The 17,426-nt window shown below is 37.4% G+C and overlaps 2 protein-coding genes across 2 annotated transcripts in view; one reads left to right on the top strand and one right to left on the bottom strand.

The window, feature by feature from the left end:
- The first annotated feature begins 317 nt into the window (after nt 1-317).
- On the top strand, nt 318-15,981 carry CSRP3 (cysteine and glycine rich protein 3). Its single transcript, XM_007430486.3, has 6 exons — nt 318-473; nt 5,769-5,912; nt 9,494-9,665; nt 13,416-13,548; nt 14,057-14,150; nt 15,333-15,981. The coding sequence occupies exons 2-6, from the start codon at nt 5,801-5,803 to the stop codon at nt 15,404-15,406; spliced, it is 585 nt and encodes a 194-aa protein (XP_007430548.1). The 5' UTR covers nt 318-473; nt 5,769-5,800; the 3' UTR covers nt 15,407-15,981.
- The window catches only part of ZDHHC13 (zDHHC palmitoyltransferase 13), a 34,237-nt gene continuing 32,580 nt past the window's right edge, over nt 15,770-17,426 (bottom strand). The window contains exon 17 of the mRNA XM_007430485.4: nt 15,770-17,146. Coding sequence (XP_007430547.1) covers nt 17,008-17,146 — 139 coding nt within the window. The 3' untranslated portion in view covers nt 15,770-17,007. The remainder of the gene's footprint in view (nt 17,147-17,426) is intronic.

Raw genomic sequence — 17,426 nt, 5'->3', positions numbered from 1 at the left:
AGGTCAGTTTTGAGGGGTTGACAGGCTTGTACAAGGTCTTTGTACAATGATAATATATCATAGTTGCAACTCCTATGCTACCAACTTTTTCCATAGCTGAGTGGTCTGTCTATAGCTGCTTTTCATTTTATTTTTAAGGATTCAGTCGTAATTGATTTGTAACTCAGCTCAGGCCTTGGGTCCTATTGATTCATTTGATTTCTTTTTGTCTAGACAACTGCATTTGGAAGCATTTGCTTGTAACCTGAGGGGCCCACATTGTTCTGCTACTTGCTCATAACCAATGCTCAATCCAAGGCTTTGTCACAAGTTATTTTAAGCTACCTGATAGCAGTAACATTGCTCACATACTCTTTACTCTGCCCCAACTTACACAGCCCTCCTCTCCTTGAAAGTATTTAAAGTCAGCTGGATCCTGGTTTGGTCTCATCAAAAAGATATAGGAGACAAGAAGATACATAAATTTCCTTCTGGTAAGTATTGCTGAGAGAGCATTAAGGGGCACTGTCTGCTATTGTTTAGTGAGGGTTTTTCCCCCATGGGGAGAAATGGATTGCTAGAATTTGTTTATTATTGTTGCAATTATTTTTGCCAACGCTGGAACAAAGAACTGACTTTGTTAACAAAAAAGTAACTCCTAGTTTAGTGAAGCTGTCTTGCTAGTAAGTTCATTTAGGACTGCAATCGGGTTCTTTTAATGAATGCAGTATATTTTCATAATCAATAGAAACCGGGAGATCTCAAGTTTTACTGTAGCATTATTAATTAAAAAGATCAGAGATGGACAACTTCTGTTGCCTTAAGGTTAAGGCTTAGCATGGTACACCCATTCCAAAAGTTGGCAGGACCAGGGCCCATTTTTTGGAGGGGAGAGAATCAAGAGTTTTAAGAGGTAAATGAATGTTTTAGTATCTGGAAGATGTAGGTACTCATTTTGCTCCTTTAAAAATATAACCTCAACTCCCACCAATGCAAAATAACAGCAGCCAAAAATATTGATCCTGTTCCACTCTGAAATCTACCAAAGGGATGCTGGAAGGCCAGATGCAAGCTTCAGGGTACTTTTTGTGCATCTCTGAAGTAAGAGGATCTCTGTAAAATGCCAGATCTCTGAAAAATCTTGGAGCTGTTGCCAGTCTAGGAAACCAGTTCTCCTATGATCTGTGTCTTTTAGAAAGTGCCAGTGTGTTGTGAGATACTGAATTCTATTTGTAGTCATCTCAACTTTTTCTGAGGAAGAAAAGTTGAAGCTACAAGCCTTGAATTAAATTTCACTGAAATCAGTTGAATGCTTGGATTCTCCTATGTTGTTTTTAGAGAAACCATCAAGATACCCCAGTTTCAAGGCTGCAAATCCTTGAATAACAGTTGACTGAAAAGATCACAAGTTTATTGCAGGACAGATTTGGAAGCAGGCATTTCACAATCCATTTTTTCTTTATTACATGCAGCAGCTCTTTAATTTTCTGTGTAACAGGCAGGTAGTGTCAACAGGTAGTGTCTAGTAAACTTTGGGGAAAAAAGATTTCATGTATGAAGATGATATTCAACACACAGGGTTACTTCCACAATCTTTAGGTCCCTGCATGTTTTTCCCTTCAGCTGAGTTGTGTTCAACCTATCTGGGAAGGGACTGCATTCCTCCACCAAAATCAGGCTTATAAGTTGGGGTGCTTGTTGGTACAGCTGTACCCTTGGAACCACAAAGTTCTTCTGTAGCCCAAGTTTCTTTTACCGTCTTGGGTAGAGCAGCTACAACCCCATTTGAAGAGAGAGAGCTTTACTTTTTACTTTAGTGACCTAAGGTGTAATGGACTGATTAATATCATCATCATCATACATTCTGTAGGTAGTTGGGAAAAATAGGTTGGAAAGTATTCCCAGCCAAAAGTAATGATTGTGATCCTATATAGATCAAAGTAAGGTATGCATGGTGTTTTACTGAATTCAAGAGAACAACCCCAAATAGCTGTGCCAAAATTTGATACAGGGAAAATACAGAAAGTTAATATGCAATTATTGCCATGAGTTGTGTTTAACTCTGCCTCAGTATGGTAGAATTCCAATATTTCCTCCTATATTTTAAATTGGGGAACTGATAATGCAATTCTTTTTTGTATTATCCTTAAGCATAAAACTTATTTTTCTCTCTATCTCCCTTTTCTGTGACATCAAGATGGCAATTTTTAGGAGCAAAGTGCTGGGTGAATCTCAATGCAATTTCTGACATCTTGGACTTGGTTAAGAATATCTTAATAGTGCTTTGGTCTAGTGTCAGTAAGATAAGCTATCTCTTAGGAAAAAGCTATAATAAGAAAGTGACTGGCTTGCCAAGAAGGATAAAAGATGGACTGAGCCAGAAGTTCAGAATAACCCAACTGATCATAATGTAACAGGCTAAGGCCAAGCTAGGACTTGATGTCCCTAGAAAATATGACTCACATAGACAGCAAGAAAGCAGTATGAGTATATCAGGTCCTTTCCTCAGTTTTGTGGTCCATCTGAAATACAGGACAAAGAAGAGGTCACTGCTATATTCTGAGTGCTATATTTGTGTTCTGCAGCCTATCAACCAACTGACATCATTATTGTCCCTCAGAATTTTTTTTCTCTCTGGATTTACTGACAGTATCAGTCACCTAAGTTAGAAAAGCGTAGGCGGAGAGCTTTGAATCTCCTTTTTCCTTCCAATGAATCACAGAAGCGTTTGAGATGCTATCTGGATGACAACTCAAATAGCATCTGAGTTAACTTGTATTTCTCCTAGACAGGATGGAACACCAAAATTTAAAACCCAGAACCAGAGTGCAGCCATAGCATATTAGCTACAGTTAATATTGTTGATGTTTGGGTATGCTATTAGCTTCCTGAAATGTTAGTAAGGTTAAAGTTATTTTTCAGTTCCTTTTTGTGCCATTTGGAAAATCTGCAGTGTGTTGATCATATTTCATACCATGGTGGGAGGGGGACCCTTGAGTGGAGACCTCCCCCCTTTGAAATAACCCACATTTTCTGCTCTTCTCTGGCTCAATCTACTCAATTGCCCAGACTCTAGAATAAAAGGAAAGATGTGTTCCATCTCACTTTTGTTGCTGATGACAAAAGAGGGGAGGTAACAAAAACAAAACAGTGGGCAACAAGGGCTCTGGAGATAGAAGATGGATGAGGATGCCAAATTCTCATGCTGGACTTTGCTAAAAGGATAACCTAATTGAAAGGGCTTGATGATCTTCAGATGATTAACTGAATGTGGATGTTTAATGAATGATATATGACTCTGGTTTTTAGAGAAAATGTTAACATAATGGAAAATGTCCCAACTGTAAAATCTGTACAATATCAGAACAGCCTATCTACTGAGGTTGTGGTTTCTCCATCTGAAGGTGTTTGATGAGAGTCTGGCCAGCCATTTCAAGTATGACCCCTTACCTATTTGCTTTAAGAAGTTGAGAATGCTGTGTTTCCTTCACAAATTTGATATTGCCCTTGGAATTATTACTAAAAAGAAAGAAAGGAAAGAGGAATGCAACAAAATAATTTCAAACTGGTTCAAAGGATAAAGCATTTTCTTAACCCCATTACTTTCTTATTCTCAATTCTACATGCAGCAAGTGCAGCCAAGTTAAATATATTCCCCCCACCTCATTCATTTATCTATATTGCATTCTTTTCCCTCTTTAATTTTTGATCCACCTCCAACTTCTTATGCTTTTAATCTCTGACAACAAACATTTGCTCAGATATGAGGCTCTTTTAATAAGTTCTAATCAAAGCACATACATTGCCATGTTAGAATTTCTGCTAGCATGAAGTTTATCTCAGAAATATTTGGGCCAGGAACTTTTACGGCAAAGATAGACAGTTCCTCAGAACTATCATTGAGCTGCAATTTACTAACCATTTTAAGCCAGGTCCAAATCCAGCCCAACCCTTTTTTTGCATCTGTATCTGCTCCCTACAACTGTTTGTTGTTGCAACTACTCCTTTGTGTTGCTATGTTTCTAGGACAAGTAGCATTTGCTTTCCAAAGCCTGTGATGCCATTCTTAGCCCCTTGCGTGAACAAGCTTTGAATGCTGGGGCTAAACTTTTGTCCTACCCCATTGCAAAGCTCAGATCTTCAAAGGGAGGAAATTCAAGCATTTATTTGTGATATCTGAAAAGATGTGCTTCTGTATGCATTATCAAATACTCACTCTGCTTTTCTAACAACTCAGGGAGACCTGGGAGCATAAGTGGGATTTCTTTTTAACTTTGGTTGCTGAGCAACAACCTAAGTGAGCTGAAATAAAATAGCATAGGGAGGAGACATTGAGCTAATGAAGGAAAAGAGTCACATTTTAAATATAAATCAGCAGAGAATAAAGTCAAATGTTGTGTTAAGGGAGAGCACTCCCAAGCTGTGACAAGAGTATGCTTGCTCTCATTTTGTTATTCTTGAGTTTATCCATATTTTTATTAGATGTACATGATGAAAAGTATCTCACTGAGTATTTGAAGGGACAGCAAGTGCTTCTTCCTCCTCTTGAACCGAAATAGATATTTCCTTTTCAGAAGGAAAATGCCTTCATGGTAGCTTACTATGCTCAGCATAGGAATAAATCCTAGATGTTCATAGTAGCTTGATCTCTGCAAAGAAGAGTTTATTGGCAAATGATAAACTCAGTAGGAACAAGTGCTGTTTAGAAGGGCAAGTGTGAAAACACCACAGTGGTTGGCAGTAATTGGAGCAGCAAAAGAGATGGCATCTGATGATTAGGTTGAGAACTCAAGGAGATTCTTATATTTTGTATAGCTGCTTGAAGAAGATACAGCATTTTGCTCCATGCAATTTATAGTTGGTTTTTTTTTTTGAAGGATTAACTAGAAAATTTCCATAGATCCCTTTTGGATTGAAGTCGATGTACACTATAGAATAGGGCAGAGTCTGGGAGTCCCTCTGGGAGCTGAGAATTGTGAACTATTTTATTTATCATTGTTTCTGGTTTTGTTGCCAGGGAATGGTCAAAAGAAGTGTCAGTGGGATCTTCTGCCACAGGTGGCAAAATAACCTTGGGTATCATGCTTCTTGAAAGGGAGATGTATCCATTTTATGTTTGGCTCAGGTAGCAAAATGTTTTCTGCCACCAAACCAATGCACAAGTTTCCACAGTGACTATAATTTCATAGCAGTCACAGTGCTCTGTTCTTGATTCTTTTCCTGATTTTTTTTCTACTACCAAAATAGTGGTAAGGATTTTCCAATCGCCAGTTCCTCTGGGTGTCACTATTTTCCACCTCTACAATTCCCTGGAATGATACCGTGTCATGATCATTCCAAAGGGCATCATGGTGGATAAATGGGATGGTGGCCCCCAGAAAGGAAGAGCCTCTACTGCAAGATTATCAACTGTCTCTCACCTACTTTCTACTTTCCAAACATGGCTCCTTCGTAAAAGGCCATACATATGGGAGATTCTTTGTGCTTGTGTTGAACCTCAATTCCCATAATTTAAATTTCCCAGCCAAACCAGAGGCAAGGCCTACATTTTCATGGAACCATCCTAGGCATGCCACATCTGGACTGCAGCAAAGAGATAGAAAAAGCTCTTTTTGCTGTCATCTAGTGGATGTTTACAACCCAGATATGGTAGTCATAGTCCATCCTACCTGAGAACTCCATTATGACACAGCTGGAGAGCTGGCATAGCATCACATTAAAAGTTTTAATTTAGCATATTGGAGGACTAATCTTTGCTAATTATGCCTTATTTATTTTTGGATTTAAAGGTGACAGCTCAAGCCAACTGAAAATTTCAAGGATGCCAAACTGGGGAGGTGGAGCCAAATGTGCTGCATGTGGTAAAACAGTCTACCATGCTGAGGAAATTCAGTGTAACGGACGGAGTTTCCATAAGACATGTTTCCTCTGCAGTAAGTTCATCTATGTTTCTTCTTTCACTAAATAGTTGTAGTTTGTTGTTCTCATTGTGACTCATGGAACAATAGCTAATATTGTTCTTTATTTCTGCCCACCAAAAGAGCAGCTAAAAAATAATTATCGTATTCAAAAGTAATACTCATGAAAGAATAAATACTAATTATGAATAAATCCTTGGTTTCTTTACAATTTTCAGAAACCATATTTTGTAGTGCTTGTGAGAAAATATTTTACAGAACCATAACATATTTGAGTGGGTTAACTCACAGAGCACAAAGTCATACTTTTAATTATGGTTTGTTAAATAAGCCACAATTGATGAGGTTTGCACATAATATTTAGCTATAAACCATATATTGTTAACCACAATCACTAGGTCCACGCCACATAATAAGCCAAAATGAAACAATGTTGTGATATAGCCTGATGTGTGAATCCAGTTGTAGAGACGAAAGGACCCTTCAAGGTCATCTGGTCCAGCTCTCTACTAATGCAGAATATCCACTGCTATTACTTTCCGGAAGGTTTGGATAGCCACCCTCTGCTTAAGATCCACTAGGGAAAATAATTTGTGTGAAATATATATAATAGTTAAAGTAGCATACTTTCAATTCCTTGTATCTGCTGGCATCTCTGTTGTGTTTATGAATGGTGCCACTTTGGGTGACTAAAGATACATTCTGGGAGAAAGAAGCTTGAATTCACTAATGTATAACAGAGAGTCTAGCTAGAAGCTCTAGATCAGTGTTTCTCAACCTTGGCAGCTTTAATTTCAATTCTGGGAGTTGACGTCCACATATCTTCAAGCTGTCAAGGTTGAGAACACTGCTCTAGATTGTAACCATCCAGGATCTGGGGGTGAGTCTGCCAGAGCTCCTCTGAAAATTTCCATCAAACACTAATTTTAATATGATAAAAGAGAGAAATTATTGAATGCATCAATGTAAGCATCTTACATGTATTTAATGTTATTTTCAATATAGTTAATATGGTTTTTGTCCTCATTTTTAAGTCCAAAGCATGTCTTGGCACAAGAAAGATTGTATATTATCCTGATAGAAAATAGACATTCTTTTCACTCATGGGTTTGATAATTAGTTATGGGTCTCTGTCCTTGTTAAGAGCAGGTTTTTGACTGCTGAAAAAGTAATCAGTGTTTTTATAATGAGACTGAATAATCAATATTGACAGAAATTATAGTGAATATGACAGAATAGCTTACAGTCAGTCTGTCCTAGGATCTATGCAGAATCAAGGTATTGCATATCAAATGAATATGAGGATCAAATCAATTGAAGGAGAACAGGGCAGAGTTTGATAAAGGAATAATTTAGCAAGCCAGAGAAGGGTTGATGGTTAGGAGACCAGAACTTGTACCATATTCTTTCCAATCTTCTTTGAAAGGTGGGCATTTTCTCCAGTGTTTATCACAACTTCTCCTTTCAAGTAATTGAAACTGATGCCCGTAGTGGCTACAACAAAGAAAAATAGTTTTAAGGTACAAGAGAGTTGCTTTATGGTGAAACATTAGGAAAAGCTTCCTGCCTCTTAAGTCCCTGATCAGTAATTGTTTTTCTCAGAATAATGGTCTATCTAATGCTCACACCCAATGGATGGCTGGGGATCTGATTTCTTTCTTTAATACCTTCGCCTCTGAGTTGACAGCTGAGAGCTAGACAGCACCCCTTTCTCTCTGTTTTCTAGAAATGAAAAAAGCCTTTTATACAATGGCTTTTAATGTGCAACATTAGGCTTTATTGCAGACAGTTTTAGGCTGCAACTGCCTCCTCATTATCTGGGAGTTAAATTCTTATTAAACTTAGTAGACCATACTTCTGTATAGAAGACATCAATAAGGTTGTTGCTGCTTAGTTGGTTGCATTATATGTTTTCATTAATTCCTTTAGTAAATGTTTGTGGGCTTGTTTTTTTTAATTGTTCTATGATTTTATGGTGTCCACACAGCTCGGTGTATATTTAGCAGGTAAGTCATATAAGTAACAAATTGCCTTTAGTCATTAATTTTGTGGTACAATGCTGGCAGAAAACTCATGTGGGGGAAAAAAATCCTACCCTTTATGATGTGACTTGCTGTCATTAACACCTCTGATTTGTCAAAGTCAGCTTTGACTTAAAGGGCATCTGTGGTGGATATGAGTCTCAATCACAATTTGTCAGCTTCAAACTACTTTCTGACATCAGTAGAAGAGACACCAATTGGATACTTTCTGACAGTTGAGCCTTCTCAGCCAACAAGGCTTTTGGGCCATCTGTTGCAGCAACAGACCCTCTGTTCCAAGGCGGCCAGAAATAGAAGCACTTTATCTGCTGCTGGAGCCATCCCTTAACAACTCACAGAATAAACATCATTATCTTTTCTTCCCAGATGAGAATGCAAAATAGAGAAGGAGGAAATTCATAAAATAACAGGAGATTCTTTCTTTAGTGGGCTCAATTTTATTTGTTCCCGTTTACTTCAATAATCAACTCTCATTTCTGATTTGAATGCACTGGAGCAAATTTATTTGGAATGTCTTATGAGTATCTGCCTTTCTGTCCTCAGGACAGAAATGAAATATTTGCAATGGCCTTTGTTAATTTTGGGAACAAATAATTTTATAGTCATGAGCTAGCTATATTATTGCAATATAGTCAGAATAAATCTTATTTTTGTTCCACAGGGGTAATGGTGGAATTCAAAAAAGCATTACTTCCCACAATTGTGACCCAGATGTAGCCTGTGAATGCACATTGCCAAAATATAAATAAAGCTTAGTTTGGATTAGACTTCAAAGGATTTATAAGTATTCAAAGCACTTCACATAATCTTAGAGAACTTTGTAAGTGTTACAAGGTCGGCGTTCTTTGTGACCTTCATTTCAAAGCTGGCAGACGTGGTTTGTGGCTGGAGCGGGATATGAAAGAGAAGCTGTCCCATGCATAATCTTCATTATAATGCCATACTTGTTCTGAGTGTTTTCCCCTGGGGAAATGCTCTCCTCAAATATTGTGACATAAACTGTATTTGCCTGAGCTTTGTAGAAGATCCAGGTCCAGGGGTCGCCCAGATTTGGTTTCCTTTGGAGAAAAGTATCACCGGAGATTTAATAGCATTTCTGTAATGCTACTTTAGTTATAAATACATGCGCTGCTAGGTGTGGCTTAAGCCTGCAACAGAGCAGCCAACTACATTGGACCCACCCAACTCTCCAGAAAGAGACCCCCAAGACTGTCTGGATTCAATGCGTGCTATCCTTTGTCACCACCCACAAATTCCAGCTTTTATTCTTTTCTTCCTTTGTACCCTTACTCCTTTGTACCCTTCACATGGGCTAGGATGATGGGGAAAAGGGACACATACTTTCCATCAGGCATTTCTTAGCTTTTTTGGGGCCCATGATTACTTCTCATTTCTCTAGCAATAGATACAACTAGCTTACTTTGCTTTTGATTATTAAGAAGCTTTTAGCAGCCTCCTTTTCAAACCTCCAAACCTATAACATAGAATAGTAAACTTCAGGCGCCTGTGTTTGAATATCAAGACCTAACGTATGTTTACATCCTTCTTTCTCAGTGGGTTGCCGAAAAGCTCTGGACAGCACAACAGTAGCTGCTCACGAATCAGAAATTTACTGCAAAACATGTTATGGGAGGAAATATGGTCCCAAAGGAATTGGCTATGGGCAAGGCGCTGGCTGTCTCAGCACTGACACGGGAGAACATCTGGGGCTGGATCTACAGCAGCAGTGAGTAAAATTCTGGGTGGTTTTATAATTTTAGCTTTGGTTGCACCCAGTTACTTCACTCAGTTTCCATAACAACACACTAGAGAAATAGCTCTCTGGATATTTTTCTTTAATTGATATAATCATTTTCCTAAAACCTTTTTAATGACACTTAGTCCCTCAGGAATATTACTTTAAAATGATTACATATTCCATTGGGCAATTGTGCTACCATATAGAAAGAGCACTTGCTTTACATGGCACCAGGCACCAAAAATGAAGTCTTATTTACATATATTTTAAATTTTGTAAAAAAAGTAGAATCTAAATGTTAACCCTTTGAGCTGGAGGTCAGGCCCTCCTGACCTCCAGGAGCTTTGCATGGTATCACATAGCTGAATATTGCATCAATGGTAATTACACAATCAATAGAATATGTTTATTATTTATTTATTTGATTTCTTCCCACCTTTATTTTGTATAATTCAAGGTGGTGTAATTATGTCCTCTCTTCCAATTTTCCCCACAACAACCCGGTTCTCAGCACACTAATGGCTTTGCCCTGTCACATTATCCTGAGGTTTCCCTCATTTTGAAGTAGTCACAATGCAATCTGCTGATAATTTTCCCTCTGGGATACAGTGATCCTATTTATTATAAAGGACAGTCCTTTATTTCAGCAAGCTGTCCTTTAGATTTATTTTTCAAAAACTCACTTTTGTCTTTTATTTTGGTCATTTAACTTTTACCATACAAATGGTACCACTTAATGTGAAAAATATGGAAACTGAATTGTCTTTTTAAAATAAATGTACATATACTGTTTGATTTTAGATACTTATTTATCTAAAACGTAATTTGTTTATGAAGATTCTCAGTCATCCAGGTGTAATTGTCTGGAGGTTGAGTCATGGCAACTGCTTGGACAAGTGGCAAAACGTCTCTATCAAAAAGAAAAGAAGTCCAGTTGCCATGACTCAACCTCCAGACGTTGAGTAATCAAGATTAAGTGTTACCTGTTTCTTTATAAAGTTCTATGTTCATATTATTGTAATATAAAGACAGAAAAGAGATCCTCACAATTGCAACAAAACGAAAATAAGAATTTTGAACCTTATTATACCAGTTCTTTCCAGAGAAATTAACAACTTGAGAAAGTTTTTTTTTTTTAATCTAAACAAACTTATCTGGATATCAGTAGGAGTAAGAAATATATCTTCTTGCTTAGTAGTATAACAATAGGATTTAGTTAAAATAAATTAGCTAAATATGGGACTCCTTTGGTGCCTATTCCTTCAATGGAAAAAACTCCCCAGTCACAAAGGAATGTGCATTTATAGACGTGATCCACGCATCGCAGTGTTTGCTTGCTTGCTTGTTTTGCAGTATTTTCTTACTGCTTAGTTTGGTATGACTCCTGACAGTAAAACCGACAATAAAACCAACACACTCACACATTCTACTCCATACACCAACCATCTACACTTTGAATGTCTGCTCGAAGAAAACGATTTTTACCAGTTTGTGGGAGCTTAATGTGGAAGGCACCGCAAGGGCAAGGAGTTCCAGAGCACAGGGGCCAGTACAAAGAAACACTGCTTTTGGCCCATGCCTCGGCCTTTACTCTTAACAGCCTTGGTTCTATTCATGTTTACATGCACACTGTCTAAATCCAGACCCTAGCAGAGCAATTGGAGGAGTCCAATCAGGAAAACCTTATTCTACTGAAAATGGACTGGGGAGAGAAGAGGAGTGGAGCGGGTGGAACAGAGACAACGGAATCCGAATATGGAACCTCTGGGCTATAATATTATGTTGTATTGGATTCTGTTTAGCAGGTGTTAATCTAAAATCAACTGCTTCAAAAACAGTCATGCTAGGATATTCACATTTCTATACTGCATTTTTTAAAGTCTAAGCAATGAGGAATGCAAAGGTCATGTCGGAGGACATTCTAGGCTATCTCAGGAAAGGAATTTAGGACAGTATTGGGGGAGGGGGTGGTTGGGAAAGGCTTAAAGAACAGACTTCCACGTGTACCACAACAGTTTATTGTCCCTCCTGCTGTCCGACCTTGCCAGACTAAAGGACACTGTGTGAATTATACAGCTATAGAACTACAATAAATAGGCAAAGCTATAGACTTTTACCACTATTATTTATCAAAGTTGAAGATTTGAGGAAAAGAAGCCACCTGTTCATTTCTTTTCTAATCTGCAATAATGGCAATCCTGCATGTTTCTATGACACTATCCTTATCATAGTTGATGGCTTTTATTCTGAAATTTCATCAGTTGTCTTTGCTTTTGAATGGTGCCTTTACATTTCTAGTCCCTTTACATTTTACCTGTGCTAAATTTGTATCGATGGTTGAAACGGCTTCATGAAATTATACAGGAAATTGCCTTTGTATAACGTTACAGCAGTGTTTCTCAACCTTGGTGACTTTAAGATATGTGGACTTCAACTCCCAGAATTCTCCAGCCAGCATCTTAGTTGGAGAATTCTGGGAGTTGAAGTCCACATATCTTAAAGTCACCAAGGTTGAGAAACACTGCATAAGAGAATTCTCTGTAAAGGGTATGCGCTCAGGATTACCTAAAGCGGATCAGCCCATAAAAAAGGTTCATTGACCAAAACCTACAAAAATCTGTATGATAATACATGTGTTATTTTTCAACATATCACACTCTTGGTGATTTTGCTGCACATACCTTTCTAGCCATTAAGAATAGTTACTTTTATGTTTCTGTTATTTGTCAGTTATCAGGATTTCTCAAAGGAGTAGTTTTCCTTCCTCTTTTACTTAATGCGCAGCATGAATAACTTGAGGATTCTGCTATGAACTGTGGTCAGTATGGAATCAGCAATAGTGGTTTGAAGAACCAGCCTAATAAATTCTACAGAATTTAGAGTTCTCATGTTACATTCCCAATATTGGCTGGCTCCATTAAAAGTACAGTGGTACCTCGGGTCACGAACTTAATTCGTTCCACGACTCTGGTCGCGACCCGAATCAAATTTTCCCATAAGGTTCAATGTAAATACGGTTAATCCGTCCTGACCCCTATGAGTTTGGTCGCCAACCAATTTTGGTCACCAACCGAATCAAATTTTCCCATAAGGTTCAATGTAAATATGGTTAATCCGTTCTGAACCATATGTATTTTTTTTTTAACCACAAAAATATGAAACAAAGTACAGTACAGTACAGTATGAAGAGAGAGAACACTAACCTTGCTTGAGACGACTTCTGGCGTGGAGGACAGGAAGGTGGGTGGGGAGGCGGTTACTGTTTGGAGGGAGAGTTCCCCTCCCTACAGGAAGCCACGACCACGTGTCACAGCAGGGAAAATGGCCACGGATCCTGTTCGTCACCCGATGTGGAGTTCGTGAACGGAAGCAAAATTTTGCGAACGGTGCTGTTCGTGAACCGAATTGTTCATAAACAGAAGCGTTCGTGACCCGAGGTACCACTGTATCTATATATTATTTTAAAGATCCTTATTTCAAATATGGAGGGATTATTTGAATAATTTGTCCATTTAGTTCAAAGTATGATGACCATGTCAACTGTTTAAGCCAAACACTAAAATATTCCTTTTTTGTATAAATATTAAATTCTTCCATCAAAAGAAAGTGTGAGATTAATTTCATTTTGGATGATGTAGCACTGATATATACTTTATTTATTGCTTAGGCCAGATATTCCTTAATTTAGTTGATCTCTGAGATCAAAAGGTTAATAATGCTAAACTTTCTTGCCATCAGCTCACCAAAGCCAGCTCGTCCTTCTACCCCTACCAACCCTTCAAAGTTTGCCAAAAAGTTTGGGGATGTAGAAAAATGTCCTCGTTGTGGAAAGTCAGTATACGCTGCAGAGAAGATAATAGGAGGAGGAAAGGTAAGAAATTGTACTATAAGCTATATGAAATATGTTATCACAATACAAGGACACTACTAAAACACTTCAGCTGACAACTATCACAAACCAAGTAGTAAAGAATTACCAAGATGTTAACTGCTTCATATTCTCATGTGTACAGTAGATACAAGGTTAAGGTTCCAAACCTCTGCAACACTAATGAGAAGCCATGTGTTGATATGCCAAGGATTGTGCTGTAGAAACACACACGTCTTATTTATTCCACATTTTAAAATAATACTTCATGCTGATTTTGCAGTTGATATTCCAGTCCTGATCTGTATGAGGCAACATTATTACTGTAAGTTTCAAGGTCCTTTGTCTATTCTGCATAAATGTACTGTATGAAGTCCAGAATAGCTTGTGAGAGGCAAGTTAAGACCAGATAATCATTCTCTTAATCCATCAGTATATTGCCATAAACCTTGCTGTGCAAATGTTGTATACATCTGTGTGGACTATGAATTCTTTTTGCTCTCTGTTTCAGCCTTGGCATAAGACTTGTTTCCGATGTGCTATTTGTGGAAAGAGTCTAGAATCTACAAATGTTACAGACAAAGATGGAGAGATTTATTGTAAAGGCAAGTGGAATATGAAAAATATGATTTGAGAGAAGCTTATTAGCATGCAGACTTAGAATATGTATGCTGAATTTAGAACCAAAAAGGTTTTCAAAGAAGTATCCAGTGAAATTGATTCTTTTAAAGATCCTAGTAAGGGATACATCCACATATCAGTGATATATCCCTCATCTTCATATCAAATTCAATGAAGAGCCAGTGTGGTGTAGTGATTAAGGCACCAGGCTAGAAACTGGGAGACCGTGAGTTCTAGTCCTGTCTTAGGCATGAGGCCAGCTGGGGAGCCTTGGGGCAGCCACTTCTCTCAGTCCTACGAAGAAGGCAATGGCAAGCCACTTCCAAAAATCTTGCCAAGAAAACTGCAGGGGGTCCAGGCAGTCACCAGAAGTCAATTCTGACTTGAAGTCCAAAAAAAAAAAAAAAAGTACAGTAGGCTTTTAATTTCACATTCTTTGCTTATAACAAAAAATATTAGGAATACTACTTGTTTCATTCTAATTTTCATAGCATTTTACTGTCCTGCAAAAAAACTGAACTATGAGTAAAAATAGCAGATATATTCTCCCTCATTAATGTCTGACCTCCTTGCACAACCCAGCACCTTTCTCCATTCTCCTTAAGCTATGTTAATGTCTCCAATATTAGCTTGCTTATATTCTTCATTGTGAGTTGAGAAAGGGCAGTCCCTTTCGCAGTGCACACAGGGGAAATAGAAACAGAAAGCCATAATGTAGCTTGTTTGTACAATATGCTAAGCCCAAACCAAATATAACAGTTATAGATGGTAAATCCTTGTTTATGGCTTAATGTGTGGTATGAACCCAGCCAATTTTGGCCTGGTCAAGAAATAATGGTGAGGCAAACCATGGTGTTGTATGGTGTATCACAACAGACAGGCCTTTGATCATGGAAGTAAGCATCCTAGCAATTACTATAAATAACAGGAAATAATAAAGTCTTAACCAGTCCCTAGGCAAGTACGGAAGTGACGAAATAGAGGCAAAGGTTAAATAAAGGAGCAATACACAGTCATTTAGGTTATATAAATTTAGACTTATTTCAACATGGTACTCTTCCCAAAACTTTATAGAAAAGTTGAGTTTTAGGAGAGATCAGATGGTGTTTTATGCTGAGAAGCTTATGAGAATAGCTAAATCTATCATTCATTTCTTTGTTTTGCAGTTTGCTATGCAAAGAATTTTGGCCCTAAAGGAATTGGATTTGGTGGCCTCACTCAAGTTGAAAAGTTGGAATAAGATGCTTCGCACTTAGACCTATCTAAATAAGTAGCAATGAAAAATTTAATTTCTTACACAGTTGTTATAATATATAGTGGGAAATCATTTTTGAAAAAGAGCATTTCATTCCTGAACAAGAGAACTCCAGAATATTGAGATCTCAACTGTTCATAAATAATTTCTGAATCAAAATTTTGGTTATTTTATCAAGGTAACTGCATAGACAGACTTGATGCTGTCATTTTTACACTTGTGGTAATTAAAGAAAACCCAATTCCTATTCTTTATTATATAGTATATGCAACATCAACAGCATTTTGAAGATGATGCATCATGAAATATAGGCATTTGATTATGATTTGTCAGAAAGTAGTTTTAATGGTAGTCTACTATAATCTCTACCTCTATTGTTTTTTAATTTTAACCGTCCCAAAGCTCTGTTGTCTTTTTTGGGAAAAGCAGATCGGTTATTCCACCTTTAAGCTTATTCTACTGAAGACAGAGCTACTTATAGAGGTGCTGTACTGCATAAAAGATAAACATGTAATTCAATTGTGAGCACTAAGATAAATATTTCATTCATCAGAGTATAACTGACCATTTCTTGAATTATTTTAACACAGTACTCTTATCATAATTCCACAACTTAAACTTTGCATTCAGTCAAGAATATAGTTGTGATCTGCATTTATACAAGGTAACTTTTATTCTCTTCCACTCTGGCATAAACTTCAGGATGCACCAGATTTGTGCTGCATGTCAAGCTTACCGTGAAACAGGGTGTGCAATTCAGAGTTACACATATCAAAAAGATTCATAGTCAATCTTCTTTTATCTGTTTTTACATGCATTAGGCAACTGAAAAAAATGCTTCAGTCATTACTGCATGTATTGTTCAATGTCATACACTGTTATGTTTTCTTTTAAATATTTAAAGCCAGCAGTATACTGAAGCTTTAACTGAATAAATGTGAGCATAAATATATTGACTCTAAACAGTCTTTATATAGATTAGGGCTGGGCAGTGCTTGGGTTCAATTTCCAAAAGGTGCTTCAAAGACCATGAGGATGCCAACATGGCACCTGACTGCAGTACTTTAAAGCAACTATGTCTTTTTCCTAGATCACAAACCACTTTGGGGGATTTGATCTAAAGCACTGCATAGATGTAACACATAGCCATACATCAACAGAGAAGTATAATAGCTTCCTGTAAATTATAAATCAGGTTTCATATAATAGCATATTTTGAAATTTCAAAGCATCTTTATTTTCCTTACTGAGTGTTGATTTTGAAGGATAGACACAAATGAATCATAGATAGATTTTCCTGTTTGTTTATTTAAAAATCATCTTTTCAGCAAGCTGAGGAAGCTGAACATTTCACAACCATATTTGTTCCAAATGAAAGTATTTGAAAGTATTATACATGAACCATAGTTGCCATTGCATTTCCGGTTTGCTTCAGTTTAAGCATGTAAACTTTATTTTTTTTCTGAAATAGCAATTAGATACATAGCAAATAACAAAATAATTTGTAATATACTTTACAGTATCCTAAATATTGTTTTTTGAAAGCATCCAGTAAATTCCATGGGACCAGTTGCAGATTTTCGTTTTCACACTGGATGAATGTTTCGATCTTTTGCCAAAGGAAATAGTAATGTGTACTGTTTAGTCCAGTCAATTACACTGGGCTTGAGAATCCCAAAGCATCTACACTGAAAGAAGTCTGCAATGTTCTGGAGGAATCCATGGCTAGAAGACAGAAGAAAGCCACACAGATTGAAAGTAGCCTTAATATTAGCAAAAAAAAAAACCCCATAAGCATTTTATGCTGGCAGCATCTGAATATCATGGAAGTATCCAAGAGCTATTGATAAGTTTACAAATGAATTGCTTTCAAGTGAATAAGGTGCTTGTTAGAATTTGTACACCAATGTGTACTAGTCATTCCCCATTGTTTGAATCGGTGGCACACTTGGAATTTGAGAAAACACTTGAGACTTGGTGATTTCATAACAGGATGCCATGGCAA

This window comes from Python bivittatus, unplaced genomic scaffold, assembly GCF_059951505.1.
Source record: "Python bivittatus isolate LINGU-HERP-01145 unplaced genomic scaffold, Pbiv_v1 ctg000480_np1212, whole genome shotgun sequence".
In the NCBI taxonomy this organism is placed as follows: Eukaryota; Metazoa; Chordata; class Lepidosauria; order Squamata; family Pythonidae; genus Python; species Python bivittatus.
The sequence above is the reverse complement of the archived record's forward strand: the minus strand, read 5'-3'. Positions and strand labels throughout refer to the sequence as shown.

Bases quoted from the DNA above. Each gene is read 5' to 3' on its own strand.
- CSRP3 (XM_007430486.3), top strand. From the start codon at position 5,801: ATGCCAAACTGGGGAGGTGGAGCCAAATGTGCTGCATGTGGTAAAACA. The intron at 9,666-13,415 runs GTGAGTAAAATT...TCTTGCCATCAG, and splicing joins GGGCTGGATCTACAGCAGCA to CTCACCAAAGCCAGCTCGTC. The intron at 14,151-15,332 runs GCAAGTGGAATA...TTTGTTTTGCAG, and splicing joins TGGAGAGATTTATTGTAAAG to TTTGCTATGCAAAGAATTTT.